Below are 20,182 nucleotides of genomic sequence, written 5' to 3'. Positions count from 1 at the left end.
TGTTGGATGCTGCTGGCAATGATTGCCTCGATTGGATATTGCTCTACCAAGATAATCCCATACATGTTCAATGGGGTTCAGGTCTGGAGAGATCGGTGGCCAGTTCAATTTCTGGATATTGCCTTCCCGTAAGCGTGCGATATAGTCTGGTATTGTTGTCTTCAAAAATGAAATTATTCCCAAATTCATTACGTAAAGTTGAATGATTGCTTCCATAATGTTGGCAGCTCATATGGTACCTGCCATTCTTTCTTCTACGAGAATAAGCCTTTTTGGCTTTAGACTTTAGGCCTGCTTCTTATGGTACTTGTCGAAACCACCATACGCAAAAAATTACTTCTAACAGCTGCTACTGTTATCATTCGGTTTCTCCGGGTGAAATTAACCATATGTTCTTCCCTCCTTTATGTCACTCTAGGTCGACCAGTGACTGGCCTTTGATCAACGCTGCAAATTTTCTGGAAAAAGGCCACTTTGTCCGAAGTCCATGGAATATTTAAATGACGCTGAATCTGGTGATTTGCTAAACCTTCTTGATGTAAGCCACTATTCTTGTTCGATCAAATTGAGAAATCATATTGCCTGGCATTTTTACCAAAAATTTAATCGATACTTTGTCAGTCGAAATCAGTTCAAAACTACTTCATTTTATAAATGCCTGCATATCATAGATCCAAAACAATTTTTTGCCACATGTTGTTGTTTATTTCTATGCTAAGATCAGAAGGTAGTTATCTACAAAACATGACCACCTTAAATTAAATAAATAATATAAAAAGGCAAAATTTAGCAAGGGGAGCTAAGACTTTTGGAGACGTGAGTAATTTCCAAAAACTATTCCCATGTACCTCAAATTAACTCCATTTTCAGGTTCGATGATCGTGGTAATAGAGAGGACAGAGGTGACCGCAATAACGACCGCGGAGGACGTTTTAATCATAACAGGGAAGATAAAGACAGTTGGGGCGATAAGAGCGACAGAAGAGGAGGTCGAGACACCAACCGTGACGATAATAGAGGAGACCGTTTCGGAAGCAGGCACAATCGGGAGGATAAGCAGAGCTGGGGCGACAATAATAAGTTCGATAGAAAGGAACGCTGGAACAATCGTGATGAAAATAAAGGAGATAATTTCGGAAATAGGAACAATCGTGACGAGAATAAGGGAGATTTCGGTAGCAGGAACGACCGCGGCGGATGGAAAAACAAGGATGGGGGAAGCGATGGCTATCGGAAAGATTTTAGAAAGTATGTAATACTTGATAATGGTTTAATCATAATATATAATTTTAATCGAATTTTAGGTCAAATTACTCTAAATATAAAAGGTAACTTAATATGTTCGATAAACGTAAGTAACATCGGGGTCATGCTTAGGTGTCAGAATGTTTGATTTTCATAGTTTTGTACTCTTGTCATCATATAATAGCCTTTTGATATTATAGACCAATTGCACCATCAAAATATCTGAAGGTTGAAATACAGCACTAATATAGAACTAGTTTTATTTATATTTGGGATAGCCAAAACTATTTTCGTATTTGTTTGAATTATTTTTTGATTGATTAGATTTTATTTAGTTGATATTTAGATGTAGTAATATAAACAAAACATAATAACAAACCAGTGAATTCTTTTTTCGTTACAAAATGGAGTATGTAGGGTCAAGTGGTGTAAAAATGAGACATTTTATAAAACTTTTAATTTTTAAACCGTTTCCTTTTTGAAATAAATGTTCAAAAAATGATCATACTATGTAGATTTCGATGCTGAATAACATAGAAATGACAAATTCAAGGAAATCGTTATGGGTGTTAAGAAAAAAAATAAAACTCCTGTCTCATATTTACCTGCCATTTTGGGCAAAAATGAGACAGGGGGTGGGTAAAAATGGTATATGGCAATTTCAGGCATTTATGATGTTGTCCGTGGTATGGGACAATTATGAGATACCCTGGTTGAAAAATGAAACAACATTTTGTACGATTTTTCTCACATTTATTTAAAAAAAGCAAAAAAAAACTGGAAAATAGTTTTTTTGAAAAAAAAACATTTTTTTGGGTCATTTTTACTCCATACTAAAAACCTTTATACATAAATATGTAAAAACAGTTCAATCAAACTCAAGTCGCAGTTTGAAAATAAAATAAAAAACAGAAAATAAATTCTAGATAGGTACATCAAAAATATTACCTAAATAAATAAAAAAACTCCAAATACTCTGCATGTAGTTATAGTTAAACGATTTAGTTAACATTATATTTATTTATAGCGATAAAAAACACAAATTTCTGTGAAACTCTGGCAGTACCTCCATGGGTTATTGGAGGAGGTAGTTTCATTACTACGTCATCCTTTGGTACTTCATATTTTTCAGGTATTTGAGGAAATATGAATTTTTCCCCCTTTCGACGCAAATAAGACACAGAAAATTCGTCATCCCCAATAGATTCTACTAGCGCAACGTAACAATCAAAACAAGTTCGTCTAATGTCATATTTTCAATGTCGCTTTCTTCTTGGTAAGTTACACTCTCATCATCCGAAGAGGACTCGGCCACTTTTGTCACTAGTAAAGTTCCTTCTTTTGTGACACTTCTTTTTCCCTAATACTATCTAAATATTCGACTCTAGTTAAAACAGCACAACTGGAATTAACTTTTCTCCTTCGCTTCATTTCAGGATTTGTTTTGTTTATCTTATTTAGCAAAATATTCTTGAATGTAGTGGACGAAGACGGTTGTGGCTCAACATTATTATCTTGAAATGTTTTAGTGTCATTAGTCTCGTTTGTTGTTTCTTTTTCAATTATTTTCTGTTCGCTATTGTTTACATTGTTTGCTACAACCTCATCATTTTCCTTTTCTTGGTTTAATTCAAACACATCTAATGGATTGGGGTTTTGAACACTTTCATTGTATTTTTGCAATTTAATTTTATTAAGACGGTCGACTGGATATTTTTCCCTAGAGCAAGGATATATGTCAGTCGATTCAAACGACTTTTTTATTATAGTCTCTGTAATACCTTCATTCCATAACTCGCAGATCAAATCAGCAAATTCGCTTTTGGTGAAACGTCTCTGATTTAATCTCTGCCACTCTGTAAGCTTTTGGTTCCATTTTAGCTTCAGAGGTCCAAAGCAACACTTATCCAACGGTTGCAAAATATCTGTAGCATGAGGTGGTAATTTAAACAATGTGATATTATTTTGTATGGCAAGTTCAATGGTTCCCCTATCCAGATGTTAGACGTGACCATCCATTATAAGTACCAGCGGCCTTTCGGAAACCATTGAACAAAATTTGGAAAACCACCTATTAAAAACCGCAGTTGTCATCCAGCCTTTATCAGAGACAGCATAGCAGGTTCCTTTCAAATCGTTTGATCCCTTCCATGTGCTCCACAGGTTTTGTCCTTGATATATAATTAATACCGCCATTACTATATTACTAATAATACGCCGCTGGCAGAAATGCACGCCATGGTTGTAATATTTTCTTTACCAGATCCTTCTATGAACTTTTTGGCCCAATGCTCCAACTCCTTTTATTCTACCTGGATCCATATTAAACCCTGTTTCATCCAAGTTAAATATGTGTGCAGGCTTGTCTTGCAAACCAAGTTGTTGGATTGTTTCACCCAGACGATCATAGAAGGAATATATTATAAAAGGGTCGCTGGTAGCTGTTCTCCTACACTTTTCTAGTTGTTCCATTTCTTCTGACTAAGTCGATTTCTTTTACAGAACGAACGAAACCAATCGTCACCAGGTTTGCCTTCATAAATGTGGTTTTTATAGCATTTTCATTAACATATATTTGCACAACTAACTGTATTTCTTGTTTGGATAAAGAGAATCCCCATTTAGCCATAATTTTAATTTTTTCCGTCAAATCTCTTTCTTGTTCATCGGACAGCACTTGTTTTCGGTCACGTTTTGAAACATTTTTTTCGTGAATAGCTCGAAACAATTTTGATTTATCAATGCGAAATTTGAGACAAACTTACCTTTTTTTACTAAGGTAAGCGCCTGTTTCAGATCGTCGTCTGTATAGGGTTTTGCCTTTGGGACGTAATTTCTAGGCATTCTGGCTTGCTCTTTATGTAGGTATACCTAAAATTGTTATACATGTTAACGTCTTATTTTTACCCCATGACTTGTCTCATATTTACCCAAACAGTCGTCTCAAAATTACCCCAGCAAAAAAACACGTCACACTCTACACACTCAATTACTTCTAGCAACAGACTACCCGGCTTGTTCCCACAGCGCCGCGACACATCAGTCTTCACATTGCGATCTTAACCGAGCGCGCCCGATGGATTACAACGGGCGCGCAACAAAAGTTTGCGCGCCGATTTTAAAAGTTTTTGTCATGAAAATTGCATTATATTACGGTAGGTTAAATAATTCATGTATAAATTAATATTATCGTTTGAATGAATGTGTCTTTAGGTTTTAGAATATTTAGACTTTATTACGTCCTTTTTTCGTCTCATTAAAATAATTTTTAGCGGCAAAAAATTGACTTTGTCTTATTTTTACCCAAAATCTTCGGCGTCTCATTTTTACACCACTTGACCCTATGCACTTGGTCATTTTACCAAATTTTTAGTCTTTCAAATTTGGATATCAGTTTCAAATTTTTTAAGTATGCTCCGGGATTTTTATTTTATATTTGAAGTTAAATTGGCTAATTTCCTTAGTAATTGTAGGTTACTCAAATATTGGTACAAACGTTTCGTACATAAAGGAACCATCATCAGGGTTTTATCTAAGTACATCAAGTGGTATTAATTAATTATTACGTTAAAAAATACTAAATTAGCATTTAGTATTCTTTAACTAAAATATTTTAAATAAAATCTCTTGTAAACTGCCGGACATCCTGTATTTAAATAGGCAAAGTAATTTTTTTAAATAGGTCAAGGTTTTTTATAGTTTCTTTTCATTATTTGCGCTAAAAACGTATAATTATAGTGTATACATTACTTTAATTACAGCCAAATTATTATTCCAAATATTTGTGAGCACTGATAAGAATATGAGTAGAAAATCTACTAAAGACTATTATTTAGGGCAAACCTTTAATCTCCAAATAGATCTTTTGCTAATTTTTTTTTTTTGCATATTCCATATAGCAAGCATAGGAACGTAGTTGTCAAAGCATTTACAAAAAAAGTTATTGCATACTAGTCATTTAATAATTCCATATCGTATAATTCAATTAGTGGGCGTCTGAACGTAAAAAATGAAAGGCAAAATGTTGCTGCCAATCGAATTTAAACTTCTATTTTATTATTCCAAAATCTTCGCTTGGATTGTTCCAATGCTTTACAATTACAATGACATATTAAATACACATAAGTTTCCAAAAGCCATAATTGTTCACTTCATTGAGAATATAAGAGACTAATACTTTCAGATTTGATAGTTTTCGTTTGTATTTTAGTTTTTAACGTGTTTTCTTATCTAACAAAAATTGGCAGAACGTAGGAAAACTTTAAATCCTCTATCAAAGAATATCTTTTTTAATTCAGACTCCTTTTTTAGTTATTATATTAACGGCTAAAAAATCAACTGTTGACATTCCAACGCAAATCGAAGTACAATTAAAAATGTTGGTATGCGGCATTTTTTAATTTACAAGCAATTTTATTTTTATGGCGAACTAATGAGAAACTTTCTTTCAAAACGAACAAATTTACTTTTGTACATTTCCCTTCAAGTTCTTAAATATAATTTCTATAATTTAGGAAAGAGATTAAATTTTTATAAACATTGTATTATCAATTAACATATAAAGTTCTGCGAGCGAACTCGCTAACTCGATAGAAAGAACATTTCTTTCTATTACAGAAAAAAAGTCTAAACTCTACTCTCAATCTCAACTGGCTTCGATCGGGTAGAGTTCGGAATAGAAATATAGAAAGAGGTTGTATGGTCTTGCTATTACTTTTGTCTCTTTTTAGTACATTGAAAAAAAGTTGTATTTAGCTTTGTTGTGGGGATGTTTTTGTAGAAGATTTGAAAATCAACGAATTCTCATATTCTCATATTAGGCCATTAAGCCCCATTGTGCAAGAACCAACTTTTTTAAAAAGTGATAAAGGGAATAGGGTCGGCTTGAAAGTGATTCTAAATGAAACTTACTAATTAAATAAAGAATAGTAATTTATTAGAAAATGTTAAACCATAAAAGTCCACAAAAAAATAACTTACTCACTTGGTTACAACGGTTAATTAGGGTTTTATTACGGTCAAAAGATCAACGGTATATCTTTGAGTGAACTATAATTTGTTAACTACTTTTTTCAGGTTTAAAACGATCATTAAGTTTATAAGGTCATATAATTTATCGAAATTGGGAAATTCCCAGTGATATTACTTAAAAGATCGATAATGTCGAATGACATTTCAGTAATTGACATTGTGGGCTGTGAAAAATCCCATTAGCTATAAAAATAGGCTAATGTTTGTAGATTGGGTAGTATAAGAATGTCTAAAGCCGAACGATGCCGAGTGACATAGAGAAAAGGTTAGCGAGTGCTAATCGCGCATAGAAAGATATTTTCTTTCTATATTTTTTCTTGTCTATTTCTATGTTTATCGAGTTAGAGAGTACCGCCGCTGTTCATATATTCTTTCTATTCTTCTGAGAAAGAAAACCAATTTTCTAAATGTGTGTTGCATTAAAAACTCGTTTACTGCAAAAGTCACTTACTGCAAACCAGATATTTCTTTCAATTATTGGGCTTCCATAAGAGAAACATAGACATATAATTGCAAGGTTTGAGACAGAAGTTGTTTCTTTTTTCAAGGCTCTAATTAAACTTAAATTGGATGTATTTGAAGTAATTCATAATAAGTTAAAAAATGCCTATAAACTTATAGTACTTTTTAAGAAATGAACTTAAAATTGGTCAAAAAATAAGATAAGACAAGATTTTACGAGGGTGTGTACATCCTGGCGCGGGCACACTGTATATAGAAAAGAAATTAAATTGAAAAAATCGTCACTCTTGTTACCTATCAGTATTTTGTATCGTATCATTACTGCTTTGCATTGCTGTTATTGTGAAAAAAAAGTGGAATATAAATGATATTAATTGATTTTTTTTTCTCTGTTAGAGACGATAACGACGTAAATTCGAGCGGATCGGAGCGCAGTTTTCGAAAAGGGCCCAGAACCAGCTCGCGTAACGAGTTCGGTGCAGCAAAAAGGTACTAAAACATTTTCATGCGACATTTTAAACAAATAATTGGGACGAATTCATAACTATAATTATAGTTATCTATTTTATTGAATATTACCTGCCTATATAGATAAATATTAAATTTAGAATTTCATATGCTAATTTATTGAAAAAAAGAACCACTCACTTCACTGACACCTATTCACTGACATGAAGAATTAAAAGCTTTTAATGATATTTTTACATTTAATATATTTAACATATGTTACATTTAATTTAAATTTCTCTTTGGGTTTAATAATTGTATAGGTGTTGACATTTTACTTGTACAGTCTTTGTTTTTGTTATGATAGGAAGTTTTTGGCTGGTGAGTAAGGTTTTCAGTTTTTTAAAGTATGAAATATTGTAGGTCTGATGATGCCTTTATAGGCAAAACATGTAGCGAAGAAAAAAAAAATGTAGTTGGAAAATTCAATTTTTAAAGATAAATGAATTTACTTTTTAATGAAAATATAAATCAAGACCTATTAAACATAAATAATAATACAAATGAATCAAACCCGATGTATCTAAAGCAATTTATACTCAAAAGCTTAGCAGAGCGCTTTATTTTAGGTAATTTATGATTACTGAACATATGTTAAAACTTTAAAATTCCTTATACACTTTTTGATATATCCTTTTGTGTTTATGTCTATTTAAAATATGTTTGTTGGGGCTTTAAATTTTAATTAAGAATTGTATTTAAGAATTATTGGACTTAGATTGAATTAAATATAACGAAAAGGTATTGTTAAAGATTTAAGTTCATATTTCTTGTAAATACGTGAATAAGTCTATTTTCTTCTTCCTTTCAATAATTGAGCGTATGAGTATTTTCTAAATTGATATTTAATTAAATAATGATATAATAGCCAACAAAATAAGTAACTAAGAATCTTATAATCCGTATCTTTGGGAAATGGAGGATTTCTTCGGTTTCATTATTTTTATATATTTAATTTTTAAATTCATTTTCTTTACTTTAAAAACGGCATACTTCATACCCAAACATTATGTTCAAGTTGAGAATTTTATTTAATAAATTGATTCCTTTTATTTCATATTTAGAAAAATAATGTTAGGGGAAGAATATTGAAAATAAGAAACGAGTTTAGAGGTCGAGAGATTAAACTTTAGCTCCTGGTTATATAAAAAATCTATTTTACCTCAAATATTGTATTTAAGAGTTATTGTGCTTAGATTAAACTAAATAAATAATGAAAAATAAGTTTTTTGTAGTGGTAAATATTGATTTGAAAAAAGCCTTCGATACCGTGGACCTTAAACTACTCCCTAGAAAACCTGTAAAAAATGGATATTAATGGAACTTGCCGTAAACTATTACTTTGATATACAAAAGGCAAAAAGCATTTTACTGTTATAGGGAAAAAGTATTGAATAATGAGATCTGGATGTTGGTGGTGCTCAGGTGTCTGTACTGGGTCCTCTTGAGTATCTCTTATAAACAAAAAATCTTAAATGTCTGCTGAAAAAATCAAAATACCTACCGTTTGCTGACGACGCTGTTTTGGTATATTCTGCTGAAAATGAGGATGGACTAGAAAGAGCGCTATTAATCATGACCTGTTAAAATACTTTGAGTGGTTGTGCTATAACAAATTAAATATAATTATTGAAAAGACCGTGTACATGATCTATACTCAGAAAGGAACAGAACATATAGATAGAAATTAAACTCGACATATACGATATCTAATTTCGTGTTAGAATAACACAAGTTTGTATCCGCAAAACGGCAAAGATTAATTATCCAAAATTGTGCGATAAAGACCCATCTTCTCAATAAATGATAGAACAGGAACTAAAAAAACTTTAAAGAAAATGTGTGATTTTTTTAAGTACAATTAAAATGCTTGAACAAGTAAAACTTATATAGAAAATGAAATATAAGAGCATTAAAAATACTATTAATAGAATTGTTAAAAGTGTATAATTTAATTTCTAGAACTCTGCTAATTTAAGATGAAAAAAATGATTTTATAAGCCGCAAAAAGTACCAAAAACTAAAACAAATATCTATACCCAGTGAGCATTTTGGAGTTGAATTTTAATAACGCTTCCGTTATTGTGTCATTTTTGGGTGTCAAAATACACAATGTTTCGAAACGTCAACTGACATGTGTATGCTATGTGTCGGAAATAAATACTAAATAATATAGGTCTAGGTGATTTAGTGCAATAAATTGATAGGCTAGTTTATAAAATACTTGGTTAAAATGTCTTTTACATTGGTGTCAACAATAGAAAAAAGAGGGCTTATGTTTATGAATTCATCTTAAAACTTCACTTTAATTAGATGATATTATAAAAAGTTACTTATTTACATTTTCGGCCATTTTGATTTACACTGCAATTTTATACACTTTTTGGTTCAATGTAACGTTAAAATTCTTACTGTTTTACACAAAACTGGTTTAAATATTTAATAAATTTTTGATTTACATAATTCCCTAAATGCGTCACACATTTACTAGCAGTTTAAATGTACACACTTTTTTGCACTATTCCTACAATTAGTCACGCATTATTTCCCACTATTCCTGATTTGCCTTCAGCTTGCACAGGTAGGGCATTGTTTAAACAAATTTCCTGCTTGGGGTCACACAAAAAAAATAATCAAGTAACAGTGTCACAATATGTTACGCAATTCCTACAATAGGTTTATAGTACACAATTCCTTGCTGAAGTCAAGTTATATACTAAGGTGCGTGTATTTTCACACAAATTAAGCGAATTGTGACTTAACAGCAACGTCACAGGTGCCACAATTCTATTTAAGGAATAAAATGCTCACTGGGTAGTATAGATATATTAAATTAGGTATAGTATATTAATAAGGTACAGTACATTAAATTAGTATATTAAAAAATAAATATATTAAATGAAAAATAATTACATTTAAAACAAGATTATTGAATATAATAATATATATCTTTAATAATTTTTTTGACGCAAATAATATTATACATCTAGGAAAATAAATATGAAAAATCAAATAAATTTAATGTAAAGAAGACTAAATATTGTTCTCCATATAAGTGCAAAATTATAATGTTGTAATTACTGTTGAGGCCTTGGTGCCAGTTATTTTGTAACTGTTTTAAGGTCTGAGATAAACTGTTGTTAAAAAAGAAATTAATAATTATTAATAATTCTTCAATACTTGGATAAGTCTATTATGTTTTTTTAATATATTGATTTATAATAGGACAGGCAACTCGTTTGGTACAACACCGACCGATTCGTGGAGTGTGAGTGACGTCAGCACGCCGATAGATACCGTACCCAATACCGCCACTTTTGAACAGTTAGACGTGGTTAATACGGAGGCACTGGTCGTGATCAGTTGGTTCCATAATCCCGGACATTTCTATTGTCAGTTACACAATTCACAAGTAAGAGCCGGCAATGTCTTTCCGAAAATATATTGCTTATTTTTTCAAAATTTTTAGGCCGAATTTAAAACGCTTATGGAAGATATCCAGCAGTTTTATAGGAATAGGAAGCCAGAGAATGGTGTAGTGGGAGCTCCGGTTGTTGGACTGTTCCCCGAAGATAATGTTTTGTATAGAGCCCAAGTCTTGGAGACCCTGGGAGGTGGAAAGTATAAAGTTTTCTATGTAGACTTCGGGAATGTGTCTACAGTTCAAAAAATTTGGCCTATGGGTAAGTAAACACACTTCAATTACATTTTTATTCTATCTGCATTTGTAAAAAATATAATAAATGCGTTATCTGTTCTGATCCCTTAAAATTTGCGATCTTACACTCTGTATATTATAGAATAATCTGAAATACCATCAAAATAAATTACAAAGATATAAATAACATGTTTCTATATAATACTAAGGCGCCAGATACAAAACATATTAAGATTCTTTAAAAATTAAAATATAGCATTACATACTTTATCATAGATTAAATATCATGATTTAAAAATAGCCTTTTAAATATTTGACAATAAGTGTGTTAATAGTAATACAAAATGCACTCTTTCCCTACTCTTGATTATATAAAATTTATTCATATTTTAGGTTCAACTTATGCATTGTTATTATGCATTATTGTTAACTATCAGAAGAAAATACAGTTTTGCGTTCATGAAAAGTGTTAGGCCTCGATAAAATTGGAATTTTTGACCCCAAATTGGCCCAATCAAATTAATTAAATAGTAACTAGAATTGATCTAGTATTGCACCCTAAATTCATCTTACAACAACCTAATTTTAATTTTTGGTTCTATTAATTTTATCGTTTTTGCTTTTTTATAGAGAAAAAATTCATGCAAATGCCGGCGCAAGCGATTTGCTGCAGCCTGACCGGAATACGGCCTGTCGAAGGAGATACTTGGCCCGAACCTTCAAATTTCACTTCTTATTTCGGCAAGGAGTCGTTTATGGCCCGGTTTTTAAGCAAAGACGATAACAAGTAAGTTTCTTTTTACTAAAAATCCAATATGTAAAACTAAGATCTAAATGTTAACAATGTTACAAGTAGTTTGAAGGATGCGTCCCACAAATTTTCGGTTGAATAAATTAAAAAACTATTATCACAAAACAGCTATAAGCAATGTAATTGGAAATACAATTAACTTGTAAGTTTGTTTGTTTCTATTCAAAATACATAGATATATCAAGAAACATAGAAAAAAGTAGAGTATATATACACACCAATAAAGAAAATTCCTAATACAGTAGCCTCGCGTTAATGTGAACTCAAAAAATTTTGACTTAGTTCGCATTACTGAAATGTTCACATTATGGAGATTATATTAAAAATAGCTAAAATTAAAATAAAAGGGAACTACATTGTACTTTATTTATGTTTGTATTTATTTATAAATTTATTTATTACAGTTTTAAGCATTATACAAAAGTTTTATTTAAAAACAGATGTAATTTTTGTTTGCACTTTTTTTTGCGACAGGTTTAAGGCTACAGCCTATTCTTCTAAACCTTTTAGTGTAATAATGTCCTTTATGTCGACATAGTTTTGATTGGCCCATTGTGTGACAATTTTCAAGGCTGCAAGAGCCTCCAAATGCGTAACTTTTTTTTCTTCAGAAGTTAATATCTCGCAGTCACTATCTTCTGAGTCATTGCTATCGAGATTTTCCTCCACTGCATCTGTATTCCATTCCTCAATGTCTTTGGGATTATAATCAATCTAAAAACAATCATATCTCAATGAAATTCTAAAACTATTACAGACTTTCTTCTTTTAATTTCCAAAAATCGAAAATTAAAAGGAGTAACTAGTACTAAATAATACCTGTTCAATTGTTTGAAGCAATGTAATGGTTTCATTAACTGCAGCTGCTCTAACATCATTTTTCCATATCTCTTTTAGTCGAGCTAAAGGTAGGTCATCCTCCTCCAAATTTTTTCCAAAATATTCCAACATTTTTAAATTACTGAAGGCTCTGTTTTTTACCAGGCCATATGCAATTGCATAATAGCATCAGAACCAGTTCAGTATCCATCAGAAGTTTTTAATTCTTCTGCCGGTGGATGGAAGGGGCATTGTCTAACAGGAGAACGGCTTTTAAAGGAAGGTTTTTGCTTTGTAAAAATGATTTAACCTAAAAACCCAATTTAGTCTTAAAAAAATTAAAAAGCAAACAAAACTTTCATTTACCTCTGGAACAAAATGCTTAAATAACCAATTTTTGAAAATTTCCTGCGTCATCCAGGCATTTTTAGTGCTTTTATACATGACTGTATTATCAAATCCTTTAAAACATCTGGGTGATTTTGCTTTTCCTAGTACTAAAGGCGTTAGTTTGTGTGATCCTGTAGCATTTGTGCACCCAAAAGAGTTATTCTTTGTTTAGCTATTTTTAGACCAGGCGCCGTTTTTTCAAAAATTGCAACATAGGTTTTATCTGACAATAACTTCCAATATAAACCCGTCTCATCTGCATTATAAATTTGATCTTAAAAACACTAAGATTAAGCTGCTTCATCTTTTTTCTTAAGCCTTCAATAAAGGGATTTACAAGGTGAGGCTGCGAGGACAACTTTTCACCTGCAATTTTAAGCAGCCTTATACCATATCGCCATTTAAATTTTTGAAGCCATCCATCGCTTGCAATAAATTTATCGTTGAGTTTTAATTTTCTATGTAAATCTAGCGCCTTTTCTTTAAGCATATCACCCATAAGTGGCAAATTTCGTTCACGCTGTTTGGTAAACCATTTATACAGCAAAGTTTCCATTTTGGAGTTTTGTGCACTTTTTAAAGTGCATTTTTTTATTTTATTAGGTCTTAAACTCTCTCCAACAACTTTTAGAATTTTCTTCTTTATTTTTAATTGCACAAATAGTTGATTTTGCTAATTGATATTTCTTTGCTAGTGCAGTAACACTCATACCATTTTTGTGCTCTTCCAAAATTTTTGATTTCTCATAAAGAGTTAAACACTTCTTATTAATTTTAACCATTTTAAAAGGCCACTGCGCAAGATGCGACACTTTCTCTTATGTAATAAACATCAACTAAATGACCAAACAACGTTTCAAATGCGTTAACCCAATATCCACTAACAAGTCTACACAGGATTACTAAAGATTTCTTAAAATTCACATTATCGAAATATGGGTTTGTTCACACTATAGAATTAACATAGAAAAATATTGGTGTTCACATTAATGAGTTGTTCATAAAATCGTAAGTTCACGTTACCGCGAGTATACTGTATTAGTATTTTTTGCAACTTCTCAAGGCTTGCCAAAAGAATCAATGACTTAATTTTATATTGAATTTTGATGTAAGATCTGGTTTTCATGTTAATACCGATCCTATGGAAAATGTTTGGAGCTGCATAAATTTACGATTTTTTACGAACTAAATGGGTTAAGGAAAATGAAGAAATTTGCAGAACATTGTGATATTTTCACGAATTTGCAAAATACTTCCTTGTGAAGAGGTTGCAAAGTCTTCAACAAAAACTCGTTATCTCGTCAGAACAAACTTTAAAGCACTTTATTCAGTATAGAGCCTCCTTGTAGGACAGTCCCAAGTATTGATTAAAATAGTCTGCATCTCACAGTTATTAATAAGTACTCAATATTCAGTTCTTCAAATAGATTATTAATATTTTAATAAATATCAGCAAAAGAATACCGATACTTGCAAAAATGTAATTAAGGTAAATGGATTTAATACTATTACACAGTTTCTATAGAATGTAAATATTTGAGGAAGTAGCTGTTACTTGAATGAATTTTATGGCAAATTAAACAATGCGTAACTGAGCAAATGAGCAAATGTTTTTATAACTTTTAGCAAAGCGCTTTTACGTTTAAAATTTGCTATAAATATGTCTAATGGATATAAATATAAATTATCACAACTTTGATCGCATAACAGACTTTAAATATTTACGTTTTTATTATAACAGTAATTAATTTTTTTTAAAACCTGCCTTAAATTCTATAAATCAACTTAAAATATTAACAATACTTGTGTCCATGATTGAATACACTATTCTTGCTCATTTTTTCAATTCATTAATTTTTCCATAAGAGTATGGTCTTGGTTCCTTGTTGTTCACATACACTGATTGTAGAATTCGTAGTAATTTACCTCTATTTATAGGTCTAATCTAATTCTCCTGTATACCGCGATATCTATTAAACATAAGGCCATGGCACATTAATCATAGATAAATCTTGCCAGGGAGTTTATACATTTTTGACAAAATTTTAGTTCTCTTACTCCTTATAAAACGTATTTTTCACTTTTATGTGTCTGTGTATTAACACATCGCTCTCTGCCTATATTCCTTTTATCTTATTTTGAAACAAACCAAAAGTGTTTTTTTTTTAAATTTAACCAGCGTTTCAATACCCCAGACAAATGTTTAAAAATTATTGTATATGATTTTTAAATATATTTATCTTTAAATATATTTATTTATTTTATAGATAAATATAAAATATATATTTATCTATAAAAAAATAGGCAGAAAGTTACATTATGTTTCTTTTCCAAATATCTTCAATATCTATTGTGAATTATACACGTTTGGCGAGTTGAATCTCACGGATTGAGTTTTAATATATTAGACCTAATAGATAGAGAGTAGACAGAGAACGACTGCATCGGTAACCTCCCACCGATAGCGACGCCGATTCTCCGTACCGCTCGCAATGTGAATTTAATTTGGGCTTGCTCGCAGTGATGTTTAGCAAGCGCTTGGAGGTGGGTAGGTTAGCCTCGAATCAAGTATTGGAATTTTACGCGCACACGAAAGATAAAAATTTATGTTGTGTTACGTGCTCATAATCGCAAGTCAAAAAAACAACTTTAATATGCTCAAATCTTAAAAACCTTTGGTGAAAACTAAATACAATATTCTAAAATAAAATGAAAAATAACTCTTAAACAAAATAATAATTCTAATTAAATGGATTATTTAATAAGGTGCTCAAATACACCTCCTTGTTGGGCTTCACAGTATCCCAAGCTGCCGTAAAATTCTCTACGTATATTGGCTAACATTTCAGGTGTAATGGACCTAGAAGTATTACTAATTCTAAGTCGCAATTCGTCCAAATTAACGGCTCTTTCATGTCGGTGTTGGTAAAGAATTTCCGTCAAATAGCCCCATAAGAAGTAGTCGCAAGGCGTCAGATCTGGAGATCGCGGAGGCCATGGTATGGTACCTCTTGTGGAAATAAGCCGTTCAGGAAAAGTGTTTGTTAAATAGTCCTGCACTTGTCTAGCGTTGTGAGCGGGACATCCGTCTTGTTGAAACCAAATTTCCTCAAAATTGACATCCAAGTTTCGTACAGCGGGTATAATATTTTGTTGCAATAAAAGTAAATATCTCTCAGAGTTTAAGGTACCATCAATAAAAAAAGACCCTACAATGTGATTGGCTAAAATACCAGCCCAAACATTTACCTTTTGCGGGTATTGAGTTCGTAATGGTACATTCAAATGTAGATTTTCCCGAGACCTAGAAGACCTAGAAGAGAAAAAGATGACTCGTCTGTAAATAAAATATTACTTGTGAAGTCATTTTGATCAATTTTTTCTCTTCAAGGTTTCACAAAACTCCAAGCGTTTTGTTTGATCTTCTGGAAAAATTTCTTGAGTGTTTTTAATTTTATAGGCTTTGTACTTATTTCTTTTCAAAATATTACGCACTGTACGACTTGGAATATCAAGTTCTTCAGAAATTTGGGAGCTAGAACAAGGTTCACTTACTTCCACAAAAGCACACACCTTGACCTCCTTTTCAATCCTAGCGTCAGGTGTTCGACGAGGTTCCTGATCGCCACTAGAACATTTTGCACACCGATTTACACATCCCGACTGCTCAAACTTATGCCAGATATTATAAATTGTTTTAGCAGTAGGGACTTGCTGATCAGGATATGCAAATATAAAACGGCCGACAACTTCTTCTGCCCTATCCGCATGACAATACCATTTAATGATATTAATCTTTTGATCAACACTGAAAACCATTTTTATTTTATTACTGTATCCGTCTTCGTACCAAAGGTTGAAATAAATTGTAAACATGATCGGCTAACACGTACATAGGTATTCGAGGAATTGCAACCGAACTTTAACCGGACTGATAAGCGCAACGACGACGCAATAGCCACCTAGGTTTTTCTACGTGGAAATTAAATGTACAGGATGACTCAGAAAAAAGAGATGACCTCATTAATATGTTTTTCAAATGGAAACCGCCATTTTTTAATGCAGGATCAGAAAGAACGCATTTTTTTACAAAGGATATGGTACAAATAAATAGTGGTTACATAAGCAATTTTGAACGAAAAATGATGATAAAATGTAAAATTAAAGAAATATCTATATAAATTAAATGTTGGTATTTTGATTTTTTAGTTGTTGTCAGTGTCAAAGAGTAAATGTATTTTGGAGCAACTATTTGAAGTATGTTTTACATTTTTAAGTGGTGTTTATTCTTTTTGAGAGATGGTGATTACCATTTCGAAAACATATTGATGACGTCATATCTTTTTTTGAGTCACCCTGTATATTTAATTTCCACGTAGAAAAACCCTAAACTCAACATTCGATTATAAATCGATGGGTTCGAGCATTTTTTTCAGAAGCGGTCAGAAGAAGCAGTGACTTAATTTTGATATAGGATCACGTTCTCATGTTAAGCGGAATCCTATTGAAGATTTTTGGAGCTGCATAAATTAAAGTTTTTTTACGAACTAAATGGGTTAAGGCAAATAAACCAATTCCCAGAACGAAAATGTTTTTGCATCTTTTTATCGGCAATTTTTGTTTTTCTAAACGCACCATTCTGGCATACGTTTGTATGGTACACAATAAACAAATACCTCTTTTTCAAAACTTGCCATCTTTCACATTGTTAATACATTGATCCTTTATTTCGATAATAATTTATTGATTTTTGGATTTCTTGGTGAATTTAATTTGAACTAAGTCGAAATATGGAACTCACGATTATTGAGTATGCAGATATACATCTTATGTACGGTCTTGCGTCTTGCAATGCATTAAAAGCAAAAAGGCTGTATGAAGAAAGATTGCCTAATCGCTTTATTTCAAATTAAAAGACCTATCAACAAATGGACCAATGTCTAAGGGAAACTGGTAGGCGAATCCACTTATTAAGGTGATACTTGATATATTGACTTTTTTTTATCGTAATTTTGGGGAAAAAAAGTACTAATGCTGGTCAGAGAAGAACAGTACGTACGGTACAATTGGAGCAAAATATTTTAAAATATATTCAAAATATATTTTTTTAAATTACTTCAAGAACAGCTGTTATACTCATATTATCTACAAAAAGTGCATGAACTAACTCCTGAAGAGTTTTCTCCTAGAATACAGTTCGCAAACTAGCTATTAGATCAGCAGCGAACTAATTCAAACTTCATTAGCATTATTCTTCTTACGCATGATACAGGGTTTACCAAAAATGGTATTGTGAATTTACATAACTCCCATGTATGGGCTGATGAAAATTCCCATGCCGCTATTGTTTCTCATCATCAACATCAGTTCCAATCAATTAATATCTGAGTAGGAATTATTGGCAATTTTTTGATATTGTGATATGTAGTCATCGTAAATGTCTTGTTAATGATTTTTTCAAACCAATTTTACCAAAATTGATCACCTAATCTGTAAATCCTACGATCATTACTATGATTTACTACAAAATCACTACGATAAAGCTGAGAAGATGATGACCCATGATTTCGTGCTCACAAAATTAAAAATACCATGAAATTTAATAAAATAATTTACATATGACATATTACTAAAAAATATGATATATATATTTCCCAAAAAGCTTCTCTAATTTAAAAATTAATTTTGTTATATTAATCTTTTATTTATTGCTGCTTAAAAGTGGTGTCCTGTAAGTATAGGTTCTATATTTGCTTCTTTACCTTTTGTCGGTTGGTTAGGCTTAATAGATGTTAAATTTAATCTTAAATTTAGTTTAGCTCTATGCTTTTGTATTTAAATAAAAAATCATCATTTTATCTACAGGGTGTTTATGGAACTATGGGACAATCAAGAACAAGTAGCACAGCAGCTAGTACAAGCGAACCTGGCAGCGGAGGTTGCTCAACAACAGTCCGGAAAAAGCGATATCGAAATTCCTCTTTTATTATCTCAGCAGTTGAGGGTGGTCTTAAAAAGTGTCAATAGTTTAAGTGATATTATTGTGTCCTTAGAAAGCGGTTTGGCTTTGACATGTAAAGCTCATAATTTGGAGATGGCTTCTGAGACTTTTGTGGAGAATTTAAAGGCAAGTTGGAGCTCTCTTAGGGAACTATTTTGACAAATTTCCTATGCAATTTTAGGCGTTCATCGAGCATCAAGTGATAATTTTCGTCGATAATGTGCTGGAAAACGAGTTGCTAGATGTGACCTTCTACGACAACGAGGGAAATAAGATTGTTATTTTACAACCCGATGAGGGAGCATTTGAAAATGTCGAGCCACTTTGTCCAATGGTTATTATTAGGTAAAATCTTTTTCTCTTTTTAATGTAAGTGGTAAATAATACATTGCGATGGTGTATTTTAGTTCGCAGATTTACGGGTTTGTTTCGCACGCCAATGAAACATCAGTATTTATTCAGCCGAGCGCATATGCGGATCAAATTGCCGCATTATTGGATAAAATGTTTGAGTCTTACGAGAATCAGAGTGAAGAGGATACAATTATCCCGGAAGAAGGTAATGTATTGAATGTTTCTGTTATAAAGAGTTTTAATTAATGTTTAAAGCCTTTCGACATAATTTTACCTTTATGAATTTTGAAATTGTTACAAAATAGTTTGAGTTATGGTGCCTTTTGCTGAAATATTATTAAATAAAATATTTTTTTGCCGAACTTTCAGGCTCTATTAGAGGATATAGGTTCAGTTTCTAAGATGATTCTTCGGAGTTTTTTCCTATTTACTTACTATTGTTGTGGTTACTTTATTTTCCTTTTAAAGGGAGAAAAATGTGTTAAAAGCATTTTTTCATTTTTAAATTTTATAAATAAAAATAGTGGGATACAACTGGCTAACATAATATTTAAGGATTAAAATGAAATATGTACAGTGGTAGCCAAAAGTATGGAAACTTTTTTAATTTGTATTTTTTTTTAAGGAACCAGGAACTATAATAAAGTTACTCATATTGTGATAAAGTATATATAATATATTACCTAACTTAACATATTAATTGGAAATTAAACGTATTATAAAAAGAAAATTAAATTAAATTAATATTTTCTGGGCCAAAAGTTTGGAAACTGAAGAAAGTTATTTATATAAATTACATCTAAATCAAAATCTGCTAATATTTTGTGGCATATTTCTCCGAATTTATTACTTCTCTACATCTTCATGGCATAGAATCGACAAGTCTTGCACAGCCTTTACTGGA

General features: G+C 31.4%; 1 protein-coding gene across 2 annotated transcripts in view; it reads left to right on the top strand.

Annotated features, from left to right (window-relative positions):
* Positions 1-20,182, top strand: part of LOC126743598 (maternal protein tudor-like) — a 99,133-nt gene that overhangs the window by 38,901 nt on the left and 40,050 nt on the right. Inside the window, exons 13-21 of one of the 2 annotated variants that reach the window (XM_050450764.1) lie at positions 871-1,248; positions 1,305-1,328; positions 7,135-7,227; positions 10,471-10,657; positions 10,715-10,928; positions 11,534-11,690; positions 18,789-19,050; positions 19,106-19,269; positions 19,332-19,483. In XM_050450764.1, coding sequence (XP_050306721.1) covers positions 871-1,248; positions 1,305-1,328; positions 7,135-7,227; positions 10,471-10,657; positions 10,715-10,928; positions 11,534-11,690; positions 18,789-19,050; positions 19,106-19,269; positions 19,332-19,483 — 1,631 coding nt within the window. The remainder of the gene's footprint in view (positions 1-870; positions 1,249-1,304; positions 1,329-7,134; positions 7,228-10,470; positions 10,658-10,714; positions 10,929-11,533; positions 11,691-18,788; positions 19,051-19,105; positions 19,270-19,331; positions 19,484-20,182) is intronic. The other variant, XM_050450765.1, reaches the window with a different exon arrangement.

This window comes from Anthonomus grandis, chromosome 13 (assembly GCF_022605725.1).
Source record: "Anthonomus grandis grandis chromosome 13, icAntGran1.3, whole genome shotgun sequence".
NCBI lineage: Eukaryota > Metazoa > Arthropoda > Insecta > Coleoptera > Curculionidae > Anthonomus > Anthonomus grandis.
This window is presented reverse-complemented; position numbering and strand designations above follow the sequence as displayed.